This window comes from Choloepus didactylus, chromosome 2, assembly GCF_015220235.1.
Source record: "Choloepus didactylus isolate mChoDid1 chromosome 2, mChoDid1.pri, whole genome shotgun sequence".
NCBI classification, from domain to species: Eukaryota; Metazoa; Chordata; class Mammalia; order Pilosa; family Megalonychidae; genus Choloepus; species Choloepus didactylus.
The window spans coordinates 28160280-28180439 of record NC_051308.1 but is presented as its reverse complement, the minus strand read 5'-3'; the positions used below and the strand labels follow the sequence as shown (position 1 = coordinate 28180439).

At 37.2% G+C, this 20160-nt stretch overlaps 1 protein-coding gene across 15 annotated transcripts in view; it reads right to left on the bottom strand.

The window, feature by feature from the left end:
- The window catches only part of SDCCAG8 (SHH signaling and ciliogenesis regulator SDCCAG8), a 288104-nt gene that overhangs the window by 165855 nt on the left and 102089 nt on the right, over positions 1-20160 (bottom strand). For all 15 annotated transcript variants that reach the window (XR_005214623.1, XR_005214625.1, XR_005214622.1 and 12 more), the window contains exons 11-12: positions 13030-13164; positions 10167-10283 (exon numbers count right to left, since the gene is read on the bottom strand). Coding sequence is in view for 6 of the 15 variants with exons in the window: in XM_037822222.1 (XP_037678150.1) it covers positions 10167-10283; positions 13030-13164 (252 nt within the window). In the remaining 9 variants the exon portion in view is untranslated. The remainder of the gene's footprint in view (positions 1-10166; positions 10284-13029; positions 13165-20160) is intronic.

The following is a 20160-nucleotide window of genomic DNA, read 5'->3' as shown; positions in this document are numbered from 1 at the left end:
TTGAACAATGCTTTAGGGCATACTTAGGGAAGACACTATAAAAAAACTTATTGCATCACACATACTGAACCAGATTCTCCCTTTCATGGGCTGTAGCCAGCATGAAGTTCACACTACATTAATTTGCACTTGTCGATATCCTGCTTTGCAAGTATTCTTAAGGCATGCTCATATGTATACTCTATCTCTTCAACTAGAATATAAACTCCCTAAGGGCAGGACCTTGGTCTTCTAGTTATTAGCCCCACAGTGTCTAGTATAATGGTCTGGGTAACCAAGCCCTCTCTAACTGTGTTGTCTGAGTGAGAAGCAGGGAGAGGAATGTGCTAAGCCTTGCAGCACTGAAATAGAGTGTGAAGAGCACTGGAGAACTTCTCTGTCATCACCAGGACAGCGTGATTACATGTGCTAAAGTCATGCCCAAGTGGCCCTTCTTCCAGTCATTTTTCAGAGAGAGTGAGACTGCAGGTGGTAGTTGAGTAAGTCTCTGAAGTCTAGTTCTCCAAAAGCCATCCATTATTTCAGTATATTCCCAAAAAAGCCCACTTAAGATAGTATATGGCTTTAAGACACAAATCAGAGAACAGAGCTGTACAGGATTTTTCTTTCCTTTAATCTGAAGGTGATGGGTTACAAGTACAAAAGGCTAACACCATTGTTATCCACTTTTAACAGATACAAAAGCATAGTTTTAGGATGTTTCCAGAATCAGATAGATGACACTGGACCCCAAGAGGTCCAGTAGCTGGGTCTTCAGGTAAAGATATTGCTGCTACTATTTAAAACTAAAAACTGCAGTGAAGACAGGTTCATAGCCTGTGTAGCAATCTATTTCAATTTTCTTACTGGCAGAAAGTTCTTATTTCAGGCTACAGTGGTTTCCAGTTACTATGATTAAATCACTTTATTCTTGTTCTTTCCACAGTGAAGACCAAGAATAGGTGTTTAACTTTCTCCTTGAAATAATCTGTCAAATCCTTCAAGATGCCGAAGTTATGTTTCAGTCTTTGCTAAGTAAAAAGGTACAATTCTTCACCTTTTCCTTGTTGTTTTTATTTCTCTGGCCTTAAATAATTTCTCTTACTTTTAGGGCTTGTAGGGCTTCCTCTCATCTTTACACAAAGCCATACAAAATAGACACACTTCTTCCAATAATCTAGTTAATTAAATTGAACTTAGGAAATAATTCCTGTGTTGACAGAATGCATGTTAAATGTCAGTATTAAATTGCCAAATTATATGGTATAGATTTGAGCAATCTTCAAATCTTTTTTTACTCTGATACTTTTAGCCCAAATTTTCTCATCTATTTGTTTTGTGTAGGTGTTCCACTCTTAAATATTTGCTTTGATTACTTTGTTAAGGTCATTTTGAACTTAAATGTTTCTTACTCAATAGCAGCCAGAACTCAAATAAATAACTTACACAATACTGGTAAGTAAGTCTTTTGTGCCATTTTTCTTATCTCTTAAAAAAAAAAAAAAAGTACCAACCTAAAAACAAAATTGTAAATGTAAAACAATACGGTATTCCTATACTCCCATTCAAGCCATGTGCCACTAGTAAGATAATGATACTATAGCCAGTCATACTTTCACATGGCAATGCCATTAGATGACTGAGACACCAGGGATGTGGCACTACGCTGTACTGCAAAATACTCTGAAACTATTATATTATAATTTAAGAACGCTGCATCTTCAACCCAAAGCTCCACATCCTAGCGATATGGGGAAACTTAAAAAATGAAAAAGTTGTATTTCTATACTTAGGGCATGGACTACTGAACTTTTTCTGTACAGAATCAAATAGTAAACATTTTAGACTTACTGGCCATATAGTCTCTGCTGCAACTCCTCAACTCTGCCACTGTTGCTCAAAAGCAACCATACACAATATATAAATGAATAGGTGTGGCTGTGTTCCAATAAAACCTTATTTGGAAAAAACAGGCAGCAGGCCAGATGTGGCCTTTGGGCTTGTTTTAGTTCCCTTGGCTACTCAAGCAAATACATTGCAATAGGTTGGCTTAAACAATGGGGATTTAATGGCTCATGATTTTGAGGACAGGAAAAAGTCAAAATCAAGGCCTCATCAAGCAATGCTTTCTCCCCCATGACTGGTGTTCTGGGGCTGGCTGCTGATTAACCTTGGTCCTGGGCTCCTCTGTCACATGGCAATGTACATGGCGGTCTCTCCTGGCCTCTCCCTTCTCTTACAGGTTCTGCTGACCTTCAGCTTCTTGCTTCCTGTGACCTTCTCTTTGTCTGAATTTCATTCTGCTGATAAAGGACTCCAATAATAGGATTAAGACCCATCCTGATTGAGGTAGGCCACAACTTAACTGAAGTAACCTCATCAAAAGCCCTATTTACAATGGGTTCACACACACAGGAATGGTTTAAGTTTAAGAACATATTTTTCTGGGGTACATACAGCTTTAAACCACCACAGGGCTATGGCTTGTCAACTCTGTTTCAAGAATACAGGGACAGCGAGACCCGGGCAAGATGGCGGCATAGAGAGGAGTAGAAGCTAAGTAGTCCCCCTGGAACAACTACAAAAAACCAGAAACAATTAGCAAATAATCCAGAATAACTGCAGGGGGACGAACGAGACCATCCACTCATCATACACCAACCTGAATTGGGAGGAATGCCTGAGAACACAGCATAAAATCTGTAAGTAAAACCTGCAGAACCAAGTCCTGAGACCCCCTCCCCCATAGCCCAAGCTGCAAAGCCTCGTGGTGCCAGAGAGAAGCTCTCTCCCAGCAAGCGAATATAGCTCAGCTGAGCTCCAACTGGGGTTTTAAGTAGCGAGTGTGAACTTCTCACTACAGGTACGCATCCCCAAAAAACAGACAGAGGCTTTGGGTGACGACTGACCTGGGAGAGCTGGAGGGTCACCTTGGACTGGGTCTGAAGGGGACTATCTGTCTCTTTTTCAGCTCAGTGGAGAAAGCCCCAGTCATTTTCAGTTTCCAGGGCTGTGACTCTGGGAAGGGTGGAGACAGCACAATCAGAGAGCAAGACCACTGAAATGCTAATGACCTCCACCTGAGGGGTCTGTCTTCTCTAGGAGGAAAGGGTGGGGCCCTTTCCATTCAGAACCAGACCCCAGAGCCTGGAGGAACACAGCCATACCTCCTCACACCAGTCAAGAATTATAGGCTAACAGGCATCACCTGCTGGGCAGAAAAGCACAGTGACCTGAGGCATCAAAGGGTGGAGCAATTTTCTAAGACACACCTGCAGGGAAATCAGATACTGAATATTTCTTCCCTCTGGGACCTGAGCCTGTTCTGGTCTGGGAAAACCTGATTTGGATAACCAAGGAAACCATGCCTAGACAACAGAAAATTACAACCTACTCTAAGAAAAACAAAGTTATGGCCCAGTCAAAGGAACAAACGTACACTTTAACTGAGATACAGGAATTTAAACAACTAATGCTAAATCAATTCAAAAAGTTTAGAGAAGATATTGCAAAAGAGATAGAGGCTGTAAAGGAAGCACTGGACATGTATACGGCAGAAATCAAAAGTTCAAAAAAACAACTAGTAGAATCTATGGAAATGAAAGGCACAACACAAGAGATGAAAGACACAGTGGAAACATACAACAGCAGATCTCAAGAGGCAGAAGAAAACACTCAGGAACTGGAGAACAAAACACCTGAAAGCCTACACACAAAGGAGCAGATGGAGAAAAGAATGACAAAATATGAGCAACGTCTCCGGGAACTCAAGGATGAAACAAAGTACAATAATGTACGTATCATTGGTGTCCCAGAAGGAGAAGAGAAGGGAAAGGGGGCAGAAGCAATAATAGAGGAAATAATTAACGAAAATTTCCCATCTCTTATGAAAGACATAAAATTACAGATCCAAGAAGCGCAGCATACTCCAAACAGAAGAGATATGAATAGGCCTACACCAAGACACTTCATAATCAGATTATCAAATGTCAAAGACAAAGAGAGAATCCTGAAAGCAGCAAGAGAAAAGCGATCCATTACATACAAAGGAAGCTTAATAAGACTATGTGCGGATCTCTCAGCAGAAACCATGGAGGCAAGAAGGAAGTGGTGTGATATAGTTAAGATATTGAAAGACAAAAACTGCCAACCAAGAATCCTGTATCCAGCAAAGCTGTCCTTCAAATATGAGGGAGAGCTCAAAATATTTTCTGACAAACAGACAATGAGAGGCTTTGTGAACAAGACACTTGTCCTACAGGAAATACTAAAGGGAGCACTACAGGGTGATAGAAGACAGGAGTGCGTGGTTTGGAACACAATTTTGGGAGAAGGTAGCACAACAATGTCAGTACACTGAACAAAGGTAACTATGAATACGGTTGAGAGAGGAAGGTGGGGAGCATGTGAGACACCACAAGAAAGGAGGAAAGATAATGACTGGGACTGTGTAACTTGGTGAAATCTAGAGTATTCAACAATTGTGATAAAATGTACAAATGTTCTTTTACGAGGGAGAACAAGCAAATGTCAACCTTGCAAGGTGTTAAAAATGGGGAGGCATTGGGGGAGGGATGCAATCAGCATAAACTAGAGACTGTAACTAATAGAATCATTGTATTATGCTTCCTTTAATGTAACAAAGGTGATACACGAAGGTGAATGCAGATAAGAGGGGGGAATAGGGGAGGCATGTTAGACACTTGACATTGGTGGTATTGTCTGATTCTTTATTCTACTTTGATTTAAGCTTATTTTTCCTTTTGCTGCTTCCTAGCTGTCATTTTTTTTTCCTCTTTCTTTTCCCTCTCTACCTTCTTTGACTCTCCCTCCTGCCTTGTGGAAGAAATGTGGACGCTCTTATATAGATAGCGGTGAAGGTGGTGAACACATAAATGTATGACCATGCAGAAAAACATCCATTATTTACTTGGGATGGAATGTATGGTGAGTGAACAAAACCATATTAAAAAAAAAATGGGTTGATGACAAAACCTTGAAGGCAATATACTGAGTGAAATAAGCCAGACACATTAGGACAATTATTGCAGGGTCTCACTGATAGGAACTAATTATAATATGTAAACTCATAGACATGAAATATAAGGTACCAATAGGAGAGGCTTAAGAATGGGGAGTGGTTGCTTAGTATGAGCAGAATGTTCAACTAGGATGAACTTAAATGTTAGGAAATGAACAGGGGTGTTGGTAGCAAGGTGTGAGAATAACTAACAGCGCCGAATGGTGTGTGAATGAGGTGGAAAGGGGAAGCTCAGAGTCATATATGTCACCAGAAGGAAAGCTGGAGGTCAAAAGATGGGAATGTATAAAACTGAATCCTATGGTGGGCAATGTCCATGATCAACTGTACAAATACTAGAAATCACTTCCATGAACCAGAACAAATGTATGACAATACAATTAGAAGTCAATAATAGAGGGGCATATAGGGAAGAACTATATACCTATTACAAACTATATACTACAGTTAGTAGTATTTCAACATTTTTTCATAAACAGTAACAAATGTACTTATATCAATACTATGAGTCAACAATTGAGGGGGGTTAGTTAGGGATAGGGGAGGATTAGAGTTTCCTTTTCTTTTTTTCTTTTTTCATCTTTCACTTTATTTCTTGTCTGGAACAATGAAAAGTTTCTAAAAATTGAACAAAAATTAAGTGTGATGGATGCACAGCTGTATGAGGTTACCCAGGGGCAAGTGATTGTACACTTTGGATCTTTGGATAATTGTATGGTATCTGAACAATCTCAATAAAAATGAAAAAAACAAACAAACAACAAAAAAGAGAATACAGGGACATGTTAAATATGTATGGGTGTCTGCATCTGTAAGTGGGAATGTATATATGTGCGTTAGCATATAAAATCTGTTTGCCTATCCCCACAGTGAGAGTGGTTTCACAGGCATCTGACCAGTACAGGAAAACAGGGCCTCATGTTCAGAAGGGCCCTTTGCTTGAGGTTTAATGCTCTGTGGTCACAATTTAGAAATTTTTGATTTTATCTTTGAATCTGTGTTTTATAAATGAAGTCTGATGGGACAATGGAGCATTTGCTGGGAGGCTGGGATTCCAGCTCAAGTGTGTTCTTGCCTCTGTGCAGTTCATAGCTGCCTGTTCCCCACTGGATACTTCCTCCCTGCCCTCCATGTAGGCTGGTGGCCAGATCATGCGGGGTGTTTAGAAGGGAGGCACATGTTCTGCTGTTGTCCTCCATCCTTGGCAGGAGCCTGGATATGAACCCAAAAAGGGTCGAGTTGAGCATGCCCAACCCTGGCATCTCAGGGTGGGACATGGTGGGGACTATCCCTGCCCCAGGTTGGCAGTTCCATAGAACACGCAGCAGGCAAATTGGCACTGATTTCTTGCCCACCCCCATCCAGGTACCAAGGGTGTCCCCAAGTGGAAGGTATACTCTTAGGAGCCATCTGTTTGGTGAACTTTGAAAGGGAGACTGACTCCCTCCTACCCTGGTCAGGTCTAGTATCCATGGGAGGTGAAACATGTGACTGGTCACATGTCCAGGTGCTGGTGGAGTTCTGCACTCCCCATGAGTAACCCTGCCCTGGAGGAAGCTTACATTAAATAGCAAATAAAAAATACAAGAGAGAAAAAAACCATAGAAGAAAGGAAAAAGTTTTATATTTTGAGTTCCTTTAACAGTGCTTTTCCCCTTCTTTTTGACCAAGGGTCCCTGTAGTATTTTTGCTTTTTGTGTATATTTGAGGTTTTTTGTGTTGGGTCCTGATGCAAGTTTAGAGGCTATAAGGAGTCATCTTCTGAAATTTGCCAAAATGGAGGTTGAAAAAGATAATTCCATTTATGCCTCGCCCATTTCCAGATCAGCTAACCCTGTAACAGTGGAGTAATAACAGGGCTTCCGGCAGCACTCCCAAATCTTAAATGTAAGGTCCTGAAATTAATTATGTATTCAGACACTAAGGGGCTCCTTTCTGGATTTGATAAGTGGAAATGCTGCTTGGTAACCATTTCCCCCAAATAGTTTGCTACGGGATTAATTCCTATTCCTTTAGAAAGACAATGAGTCATCTTATAAATCTAGAGAATAACCAAAACATTATGTAAAAATCTAATAAGAAATAGAAAAAGAAAGTTAAATCTTTACAAAGATTTCCTTTTATTTCCCACTGAAGAAGGCTACACCTTAGCATTCTGGCATACAAACACATACCTATTTTCCTGATTTGAGTATACCAACCATAAAACAAACATTTTTGAGACAGTCAAGGAAATTTGAATATGGGATAGGCATTATATGCTATTGAAATTATAGTACTGTCAGGTGTAATAATGACATAGTGTTTATGTAAAACATACATCCTTTATAAAGGCACCCTGAGATGGTTATGGGTGAAATAACAGTGCCTGAAATTTGTTTTAAAATTTTCACCAAAAGGAGAAGAGGTAAAAAAAAAAACAGAAGAAGAGGAACATAAAAAAGAAAAAGCAAAGAAGAAAACAAAGAAGATGAAGAAGAAGAAAAGTACAGAGAAAAAGGTGTGAGATAGATGGAATAAGACTGATGAATCTAGGTGACAGAAATTTGAGAACTCATTGCAATATTTCCTTTAAGCTTATATGTTTTCAAATTCCCATGGACAGTGTGTGTGCTTATATGTGTACCTATATAAGTGTATATATATATATATTTATTTATATACACACACACCCCTGCTGCCAATAAAAATTTTCTAATAAAAATCAGAGGACAGGTTTCTCATTCTCCTTCATACCAAATGTCTTTTTGTGTCTGTGTGCAAGAAGCATCCTCTGAGGTTGACAGGAGCTCTCTAAGCTGAAGAGATACAAAGGAGTTGATGGGAAGGATAATCTGCCCATGGGTTCTTGACACAATATAAAAAAGAAAAGGAGAAAGTGGGAGGAATAGACTGCCATTGTTACTCCCCTAACCTTTCCTCTAATTATGCCAGAGTCATGGCTCAGGTCACAAGGAAGATGATTTTGGTGGTCAACCATTTGCCCTATTTTGTATACATCAAAAAAGCTCTTGTTCTCACCACATTCCAATCTCACAGTTTCCCACTTACTTCAAAAATGTATCAAGTGGTCAGATTAACCAGAATATGAATAAAATGACTATATTACAAAGAGCACTTTGTAAACCTAGAGATATCTTTGTTATTCTGAATTGCATGGTATAAAACACTTTAAAAATTAAACACACTTTCTATTATTATAGGTATTTCACATAAATACTCAACATGTCCAGCTTTTAAAAGTTAAATGTAAATGTCTCTCTTGAGTGCAGATGGTGGCCAAGCAAAGTAGCTCCTTGGTCTTACAGACAGAAGGTCAGGTCATGGCTGAAAGACCAAAGAACAATTGCTGCTTTGCTACTCCAAATCATCCATGGAATGAGACACCACTACTTTCTTTTCTGAAATTGTCTGTTCAATACAAAATAGTTATAAAGAGCACCTATAAGATTTCCTCACATTCTGTCCAAGAAAAAGGGTAACAAACGCATCACTTTACATCTTGTAACTGTTCAGGGTTTTTATTCCTAATGTTATGACCTTATTCCTATAAAGGCACATCTCCATCTGAAAACAGACCACTAAAAATCATTATAAAAGCTGTTAGTGTTTCACTATTGATCAGGAAATGTTTACAAATGAAAGCTTCCTTTAAAATCCTGTACCTTAAACCTTCACATCATCACTGATTAATTAGAATGAGATATAGTGTTAAAAGACAAATACTGCAAATACTTCTCAACAGCTGATTCATTTACAAGTGATATTATATTTTTATTGTTCCTCTAGGGTTTTTCTCTCTAGAACACTATATTGTAATTTTAAAATAACTCAGAGACTTTTCCTTGCTAAATAGAAAGTATATAATAATGCTAATGAGCACACCAATATGCAACTATTTTTAAATATATATATAAAATGCATTGGGACATAAAAATTCTCTATGTTTCAAAACTTGGTTAGTCCCAGGCCATCAGTTCCTAATAGAAAGGATTTTCAATTCCACTACCAGGCACGCCCCCAACTGGATCAAATAAAGTAGTTTCACTATTTGTACATGTTTCAACAATGAAAAATCTGAAAACTTAAAACTCAATATAACACTTTGAATATAGTGGTACAAAAACAGAATTTCATTTTGGTTGTCTGCACTTTAATTGAGTGGCAAGGATTTCAGTTATGACTTGTAAGAATTTTTGTACTAATTTGTTCTTATTTTTATTTTCAGTATTTTCCTCAATTGTCATCACATTATTTGTCATAAAGAATTGATTGAGTTGAAAGGAAAATATGATGGAAAAAATATGATAAAAAGCCTTGAATTAGAACTACATTTGAAAAAAAATTTACTAGGGATGACATACTATTAAATTGTGGTGATTTCTTTAAAATACTGACACAGAAATTCTCACTATTAACTGAATAGGTCAACAATCTGCTTTCAACAAAGATGAAGAATGAGAGCTGTCTATGGTCTGTACTTTAATACTGAAAGTCAAAATTCAGCCTATTAGAATTTCCTCTCTACAAATTTTATCCTGTTGTCAATTAAAATTGGAGTATCTACATGATCTCAACAAAGATAAAACATAAAACATCTGTTCAACCCAAAATTGAAGTAAGCAGCATTTTTTCTCCTAACATTTCTAATTTCACTGTACTCAGGCTTCCTGAGCAAAAGTATTCATGGTTATCTTCGTTAAAACTGGTTTACTCTGCCAACAATCAATTTGATTGACATATTTACATATCAACCCATCTCATCTTACAAATTTTAAACTTTTTCACTTAAAATTGGATTCAAGTTGGCATCTTTTAAGTTTATGTAGATATATTTTAAGTTCAAAATGTGCATTAGAACATCTTTTTTTTTTACTTTGTAAGTAATAGATACATACATCCAAATGTATATTTATGACCTGTCAGATTGGATTTTTATATGCATGCAGTTGTATTCTCACCATTTAATATGAAAGGTGACAATTTTAGGCAACTATAAATGAAATTCTTTTAATAGTATAAACTGGATCATTCCATTCGTTAGAAACAATATAATAGAAATAAATGACTTAGGAATAAAATCAACTTCAGAGAGAACATTAGTTTTGTCTTTAATGCTGCAGTTACTTTTATGTCATTCTCTTACCTGATCTTTAATTTCAAGATCCCTTTTACTTTTTGTTCTGTACTCTCTGTGCTCCTTTTCTGCCTCATCCTTCTCCATTTTGGTTTTATTCAATTGATAACGCATTTCTCCACACACCTGTTAGATTATAAAAACAAAATCAGTAGCTGCTGGAATCTACCAGGCAATGCCTGCAATTAGGTCTTTTGGTGCCCCCTAGAGTTCATATAGATGAAATACAGCAGGACTTTTCTAAGAGCGCCTTTTTCTATTGAAATATTTAATATAGACTGTTCAGATTTAGAGGCAATACCAGGGATTACCTGGTCTAACAATGTCAAAGTACAGATAAAGAAATGCATAACTAAGGGAATTAAGTAACATGCCCAAGATTATTTTATGTAAAATAACAGTTTCAATTGCATAATATTATCCAAAATGTACTATCATCCAAATTTTGACTAGATAAAACTACTAATTAAAATATTTATGTGTTATTATTCACTCAAATTGTTATGATTAGGCACTCTATACTATAAAATTTTCCTCTAAAGACTTCATCATTTAGGCTTTTATATAAGGAAATTTATAAAGGAATTTTATAAAGGAATTTTTCTTTCTGCTGATGGATTATATTTAGGAAGGATTTATATTTAGGTATACAATATCCAGTACTTACTGTAAGCTTTGTAGATAATGTCAATCTTATCAGATACAATACTTACTATTCGAGTTAATAAATATTTTCTGGTAAAAGTAACAGTCTAGAACTAAGTACGTACTGCACTTATAACTGTACCACTAAACATAAAAGGGAAATATACATTTAAATGAAATGACTTTAATATATCACTAAATAATGAACACATATGGTGTCTTACAAGTGTTATTCATCATTCTTTATATAATTCATTTTATTTCTTTTTCAATCTAGGGTCTCTAAAGACATAGAAGTTTATTTTGAAAATGCAATTAGCCAATAAACTAAATCTAAAGAAATTACAAGCCTTTTGAGAAAACTTAGAACGTGCAGAGAACAATTAATATACAGATCTGCTAAATCTTCTTCTAATTTAAAAATAATAGGTTTTTAAAATCATATTGTATTCCAATAGTTATACTTGCTTGAAACTTTTCAATTTTAGTATTTGTCCAAGAAGGATGATTTAGGGAACTTTAGACATGAGTTTCATCATTATTGAGGTATTACAATCTTATAAAATTTACAAACATTTCCTATGCTCAAATAAAAATTACTTTTCAATATAAATTAATCTGGGTTCAGAAGTTATAGTGACAAGACAGAAGAAACATTCAATGAGCTTCTCCCCAGTGACCTTCCGAAAGCTAGAACAAGAATTAAATTAATAAAAATGAAATTCAAATGCCTCCAATGTGTGAGAGTTGATTTACTTCTGTCTCCATTCCTCACTATTCCAATCTATTTGATTTACATCTAGGAATGAAATGAAAAATAATATCAGAAAATAATAATTACCCAACCATGGCATCTAAAACCCAATACTAATACAAACTTATTATGTGATAAATGTCTAAGTGTCAGGTCCTATTTTAAATTATTTTATCCCTTAACTTTACTTTTTAAAGTTCCCTTGCTTTAAGGATTTTAGTTTATCATTGGCTAAGTTTATCCATAACACTTCAATTTCATCTAAAGTAAACTGACAAATTAAACTCACCTAGAATTCTATTATCTCAGGGTTGGAAGCAACCTTGAGGCCATTTACTCTAATCACTCCTCTGATGCTTGAGTCCTTTTGGACAGTTCTAGAGACAGAGAGCTCATTCTTGGCTATATCACATTTCAAAAGAAAGTTGTCTCAACTGAAAACTGTCTCATCACAGCTTTTGCCCAGAAATCCTAGTTGACCAATTCCATCTCTCTGTACCAATCTCACATCCTTCACCCCCACACAAGCACATCAATTATACTGATGAATATGATCTTTTCAAACTTCTAAATTAGCTCCCTTGAATTTTAGAAAGCAAATGAAGAACTACAGAAATTAGAGGAAAAAAAAAAAAGAAACAGGCTACCTTTTCTAATATATAAGGGGGAGTTCATTGTAATTACTGAATTATAAAGCAATGATGGCATTAAAATGTGCCAAAATTAAGGAAAATATGTTGAGAATAAAATACAATATAAAAAGAATATGTATTTTTAAAAATTATCTGTGTATTTAGTAGTGAAAATTAATTTATTTTATTACAAAACGCATGCCATATTTACTTTCCTAATTTTAAAACAATTAACTGTTGAAACCTAGATAGTCTTCTAGTAGTTCTTAAATATGTGGCTTACATTAGCCAGTTAAGACCCTGGAACATTTGAGTTCTTGGTTTGCATGGTAGCGATGCCCACAATACAAACACCGTGGCATGTTAAAATATAAATTTTAGGATCAATAAAATTAGAACTTGTAGTGGTGGACTCTTGATTTTAAAGACAAGGTCTGAACAGCAATGGGAGGTGGAGAATTTTTATGTTAAGCTACACTTTTCAAGTTGTAAATACATGCTTTTACTATTGTTGTGAAGACCAAATCCATGCTCTCTATGGCAAAAATCATTCCTTTTAATTAATGAATTTTGAAACATAAGTTTTATCAAATGTTCAATAAAGTAATATAACTTGCTTGTTTAGAAGTGAGCCTCTACCATCTAACTCTTAACTTTTTCAAGGACATTATCTGTGTCTAATTCATATTTGTATTTGCAGCACTCAGCAAAGGGCCTGCCCATTGTAAATAAATGTTTGTCAAATGACTATTAAGTGGGCTTTTACTATTCTTGAAATTAAAAAAAATTCTTCAAAGAGAATATTTATCTACATAATTATTATATTAAAATCTCTCTGTACCGTTGTGACATCCATTTCCCGCGAAGCAAGCTGGTTTTGAATTTCCTCTAACTGATTAACAGCTGAAATCTTCTCTCTTGTAACCTTTTCTACCTGAGCCTCCAGTTGGGCAATATTCTGAGACAGGGTCATCACCTGTAATAAAAAATAAAATTCCTAAACAATGATGTCATTTGACAAAATAAATACTAAGCAATTTCTTAAATTAATGGTCTCAGCTTGGCCACTGGACTCTAAGTTATTTCTCTGTGTGAACTGGATATGTCTATTTTCCCACCTCCTCAACTCATCTATTCCCTATGACTTGAAATATGTACTTGCCTCCTATTCATCCCCCTAGACTTTATCCTCATTTTGAAAAACATATCACAAAATGCTAAAATCAAAATTTTGACTGAAACGCTAAGGTGACAGGTATCAAGACATCCAAGTAAGTTATGGGATGGCTCCATGAACAAATTTCAGAGGAAGTATCAAGGAACCAGACAACTCTTAAACCTTTTTCTCACATGGAGGTCATAAAAAGAATAACTGAGAGGAGTGAAAATAAATATTTCTTTATGGAGAGCTACTGGTATGCTATTAATCCTACTCCCCTTCCCCAAACTCCAACCAAGAAGTTCTATGCAGCTTCCTTTGCCATTAAAACCCCACCAGCCCTACCATTATCTAGTTATCTCCTATTCCTCCTATAGAGTCAGTTAGACATAATCTCCTCTCCTCCAAGAAGCCTTCCTTGACCTCCAGCTCTCAGTAAAATACACGTCCCTTCAAATAGTCAGGATCGATATTCAGCTAATGTGGGGACAACAGCTATTCCTATTGTCTACAGCTGTCATCATTTCTCACCGATGGTTGCCCATTCTGTACTGGTTGTTTAAGGTTTTGAGTAGCACCCTGGCATGTGCTCCTACAACTTCTGCATGCCTCCTATTACACCATAACCTCTGTAATATCTCTAGTACACCACAAATTCTGTATACCTCTCTTGGTACTTACCACACAGGTTTTAGCTGCCTGTTTGTCCCACATTAGACTAGAAATTCCTCAAGGGTCTGTTCCTCCAGAGGTACCAAATGTTTGATGTATGAATAATTAGAATAAATCACTTTTTCCAGGGGATACCAAGTTCTTAATTTTTCTTCTCAGGGTTAGAAATGCTTTCTAGACCTTAGATTTATCCTTTATAGCTTTTCGCTTGTAATTATGATTTGCTTGACTCCAGTATTTTCTAGGCTCTTAATTTCTTGTTTGTATTGGCAGTTATAAAACGAAGAAGAAATGCAACCCAACTCCATAACAAAATATATATGGATACCTATCAGTTTGTAGAAGTTAAAACAAGAATTGGTAACAAATTTGAAATGATACGTGAAATCTACCATTGTACATTTGGGGTGTATATTCAGTTTTATAACTGAAATCCACAACTACTATTTCATGATAAAAATCAATATTGAATGAAAGTTTGGGGTAAATAAAGAGTTTTACATCAATAAAGGCAAGATAGGTGGTTGTCTAAGAATTATATAAATAGCTAAATTTGATGCACATGAAACTACGGAGTCCTGGAGCTATTTTCTAATTTAGGCAGTAAACGCATTAATTAACTTTTCTGGAGATTGTGGAGAATTGTATATTTGACTTATGATTGCTTATCATGTCCTTCTCATCATCCAAAAAAATTGGTTACAAATCTAATCTGCACACAAAATTAGCTTCTCTAATATCAAGCTATGAAGTATACTTATGCACATTATAATCTAACCTAAAATTCAAGGTAAAAAGAAGTTAAATGTAACAGATCAAAAATAACAAATTAATTTCCTTAATTTAAAAATTCAAGTTCATGAGTATCCATATTATGAATGCATAATTACAGCTTTTCTGAAACTATGCAGCAGCAACAAACCTTAATTGCCAGCTAAAAGTCATATATTACTTATTTATGTGAGATACATCTGATGGTAAGTACATTAGAACTGTGCAGGTTTTTTAAAATAAATATGTAGATACTCTGTTAATTGTAAATTGAGTCAGTTTCTACAAGGCATGTAACAAACTTCATCCCTTTCATATGAATTTCTCCTGCACTGCCCATCACTTCTTTCCTCTGCCCACTATCTGTCTGCTACCTCCTGTCACCCACTTCCTGAGGTTTCCCCTCCTGTTGTCACACCTCCTTTTTCCCCACACCCACCATCTGGAAGCCAACATTACACGGCAGGAGCTTCTTCATCCACATCTGTTGCAGAGACAGAAGTAACACAGACACAGCTGCAACACTGCTGGATGTCCAGGGCACTGACATCAGGTAAGTCCTTTAAACTTTGACAGGGGCAAGGAAGAGACAAGGACAACCAGATTGGAAGAACTTGAAAGAAATTTCTTCACTGAACCAGTCCCTAGTGCACTGAATATGGTACAAAGTGGTACTCCCTATATAAGAGATAAGAATGAAGATCCTACCAATGGGCTATTGTCAAGAGAACCAATTGAGAAAATGCCTAGCCCATAGGGGATGCTCAATAAATATATGATGAATAACTGAATGAACTAACAAACATGAATCGCTCATTACAACCAAGTAACAAATTCACAGCAAGTATTACTCATGGGGGAATGACTCAAACCTGCCTAGGTTAGAAGGCATCTACTCTCCTAGAGCTTCACAGACAAACGGAATTAAAAAAAAAAAAAAAAAAAAAAAAGAATGGAAGGAAGGAGGAAAGTAGGAAAAAAGAAAAGAAAAGAAAAGGAAAATCTAGAAGTCTTGCAAATATTCAGTACTGTTTGCCCCAAGTTGAATTGTGTCCCCCAAAAAAGACATGTTCAAGTCCTAATCCCTGGTCCTGTGAATGTGACCTTATTCGGAATTAGGGTCTTTGAAGATGTTATTAGTTAAGATGAGTCCAGACCAGATTGGAGGGAGCCATAATTCCATAAAACTGATGGCCTTCAAGAAGGGGAGAATTGGACACAGACAGACTTCAGGGGAGAACTCCATGTGATGACTGAAGCAGATGGAAGCCCAAGCATTGCCAGCAACCTACCAGGAACTAGGAAGAGGTAAGGAAGGATTCTTCCCTACAGATTTCAGACTTCTAGCCTCCAGGACTGTGAGACAATAAATTTATGTTGTTTTAAGCCATCCAGTTTGTGGTACTTTATTACAAAAGCCCTAGGAAACTAAACTGTTAAGAAAGGCGGGATGCTTGCTTAAGTACTAACTACACAGCATTTACAATAAATATTATGATTAATTGGTTAGTCTCCCTACTAGATTACGTTTCTGTGCCAGGTAGTTTGAGGCACATTTTTTCTTTTAATCTCCTTAGAGATGGGTTATTGGACTCATTTTACAGTTGAAAAAACTGAGATTCAGGAAATTAAGCAACTTGCCCAAGTTAACTCAAGCTAATAAAGAAAAGGTAAAGCTATGCTTCATATTCAAGCCTGCCTGCTTTTACTAACATGAAGGTCCATGAAATCTATCCAATAATTTACTTCTCTCTTTCTGTAAAGAAAGAACAGTAATTGCCACAAGATAAAATACATTAAATGCCCACTCTAAGCCAGGCATTATGTTAGATATTCTGAAAACACTGTCTCATTTATTCCTATCAGTTCCTCCAAGTAGGTATTATCAATTCCATTATTTACTCCTCTGAAACTTAGAGAAGTTAAGTGAATTGTTCAAGGCCATTGAAAGATCAAATCTGGATCCAATCCTAAATCCTTTTACTCCAACGTTGCTTTCTTTCCTCTATATCCACGGCTTCTGAACTCTTCCCTGGTGAAAGTAATTTCCTCAGTGCTGGACCACTTTTAGCTCTTTATTCATATGTCTTTATTTAAGGCAGGGCCATGGGACCAAATGTAAAAGTTCACAGTGAGCAAAATAAACTTATAAGATTCATGCACTGTGTTTATTGCCACCTTTATTCATGAAGCAATTACCAGTAAAAGAGAGAGATTCTGTTACATACAAAAGCACCTGGAACACTGCCTGGCATGTTTCAGCCTTCTTTTTCCTTACTTATCAGGAATTCTTATCAACATATTTTTACATAGTGGAAATATTCAGCAAGGCAAAAGGTTTCCACTCAGAAATTTAAAATTTCATGGAAGTGAACAATACTTTGTCTCTGCTATAAATACCATTCTCTCTCACAAGCAATACTTAATTGACAACTTTCTCTCTCTCTCCATGTCTTTTTTGTGTGGCCAGAATGTTCTTTCACCATACTCTGTGTTTATAAATCCTACCTATTCTTGCACAAAGCCTTCCACGATCTTTCACAGACAGAGAGAGATCAGTTCTGATCCTCTGTACTCTCAGCCCTTTAGGCATACTTTTCCAATGGCATGTAGCCTTTTATCCCCCTAGGTATTACATCAATTAATTTATTCATTAAACAAATACATAATGAACACATTCTGTGTGAAAGGAGGGTGTCAAGCAATGAGTAGGTTAAAGACCATACATTCAAGGGACTCATAGTAAATTGGGGGAGACAACAATTTAACAAACATATGCAATAAATTGAGTTATGGCAACACATAGGAGAGGCTCCCAATTCACCTCGGGGAGGCTGTGCTGGTTTGGATGTATTAGGCCCCCCAAAATGCCATGTTCTTTGATGGGGGGGGCAGATGTATTAGTGTTGTTTGGGTTGGAATCCTTTGATTGTTTCCATGGAGATGTGACTCAGTCAACCGTGAGTGAAAAATTTGATTGGATAATTTCCATGGAGATATGGACCCTGCCCATTTAGGTTGGGTCTTGATTTAATCACTGGAGCCCTATAAAAGAGCTCACAAACAGAAGGCCCTCAGAGCAGCTGAGAGTGACATTTTGGAGAGCAGCTAAGGGAGACATTTTGGAGATGGCTGTTGAAAGCAGACTTTTGCTGATGCTTTGGAGACGGTAGCCCAGATTTTGCTTGGAGAAGCTTAGAGAGGACAAAACCCCCCAAAAGCAACATTTTGAAGAATGCACAGGGGCCGAGAGAGGAGCTGGAACACAACCCACGATCAGCAGACACCAGCTACATGCCCTCCCAGCTAACAGAGATTTTCTGGACGCCATTGGCCTTCCTTCGGTGAGGGTATATTTGTGTTGGTATCTTAATTTGGACATTTTCATGGCCTTCAGACTGTAAATTTGTAACCAAATAAACCCCCTTTACAAAAGCCAATCCATTTCTGGTGTTTTGCATAAAAGCAGCATTAGCAAACCGGAACAGAGGCTCTGAAAGGAGGTAGTATCAAAATGAACTCAGAATTATCAGTAAGACAGAGCAGAGCAATATTCCTTTCAGAAGGGGGCAAAGCACAGGCAAAAGCTTGAAATGACCGAATAGAATGACAAGTTGGCATGTCTGGGGAAGTGCAAGTAAGTCAGTGTGGTGTGATATAAGAAAAGTGAGGGGACATGAGGCTGGAAAGCCAAAGAAAGGAAGAATAATATAGAATATTTATGCTATGCTAAAGGATCCTAAATTTTATCCAAGGGATTGCAGGGAGACTAAAGGATTTTCTATGGTTTAGAGAACAGGAGACAAGGAGACCATCTAAGGGCCGTAGGAACAATCCAAAGGTGAGTTATGGGTAGCAGTGAGATGAAGAGAATGGGCAATGTAAAATGTTAAGGAGTCTGAATCTCTTGGGGATTTCTGGTAACTGACAAGGTGAGCAAGGTAAGGTAGAAGAAGGAGACAAGGATGATAGTAAGATTTCTGAGTTGGCAAGTGGGATAGGGAAAATGGAAAAAGAACTTATTTGAGAGCTCAGTAGAAGGCTAAAAATTTAGGAGTCAATAGCACATAAATGGAATTAAAACCAGAGTAGTGCTAAAGACACTTAAATTTACAGTTCTCTGCTGAACTCCAGAATCTTCTATCAAGCTGCTCTCTTGACATGTTGCCTTCCTTGCCTCAAATGCACTTTAAAGTCAGAGAAACCCAAAAGTCACACATAATCTTCCTCTAAAAACAAGAGTATGGATTCAGGGAAATCAAGGGAGGAAAAACCTTTTAAGAAGCTTAAGGATAAGAACAGAAAAATAGTTGCTAAGTATACTGCAAGGAGGTCTTCAGTGAACATAACAATTGTAATCCCATTAGCTACGGGCTCAGGAGCTCAAATACAGAGGGTTGAAGAGTGAATGAGAGGTGAGAAAAGCAATACGCATGGACAAAACTTTCAAGAAGCTTAACTATTAAAGAGAAGAGTAAGGAGGGATATGAGGTCACTGACGTGATTTCTAACCTTGGCTGCACATTGGATTCACCAGGGCAACTTTAAAAACTACTGATGGACTGCTGACATCATCAATACGGTGATGTAAGACATCCCCTGAAAAAGCCTCCCCAAAGATTTAGTGAATAAAGAACAGATACCAATTGGTTAGAACTTTGGAGGATGATAGAGACTTGAGAAGGCCTGCACAAATGCTGCAATCAAAGAACCAGAAAATTTCAGGTAGAAGAATTCCATTTCAGACCACTGGTAAGTTTCCCAGTTCCCTCCCCTTCCCTCAATCCCACACAGCTTGGCAGTCACACAGAGGCAGCTCGGCCCAGGTTCCTCCAACTGCGGACAGAGACTGTAGAGCAACTCACAGCAGTGAGTTAGAACTCCATGCATGTCCAGGCACAGGGACCTAAGCCCACAGAGACACAAAGCAAACAAAAAAGATGCTAAGGAGTGCTGTACATAAAAGGACTTCAAGGAGCAAAAAAAAAAGAGAGAGAGAGAGAGCCAGCAAGCATGCATGAGTGTGATAGAAAGGCTGGTTAAGAACTGGATTGAGAGCCCTCACTCAATCCAGTTTCAGTTGGCTGGACAACCTAAACACAAAATGGACTTTTCTGGAATGACCCACCTTTCTGGATTGATGCCATCTGGCTTCCTGACGTAGGATATTCTAACAGGGAAGAAACTGGAGACAGAAAAACCTCACAGGAAAAAAAGATGGGGAGGGGGGCTTAACTGAACTCTAAGATAGAATGAGTCCCAAAATGGAAAAATGTGAAGAAAATGGAGTATTGAGTTATGGAGAGAATTCAATCACAAGAAATCATAGGAAATGAGAAGAGTCTACACAAAACCAAACAGAACAGATCA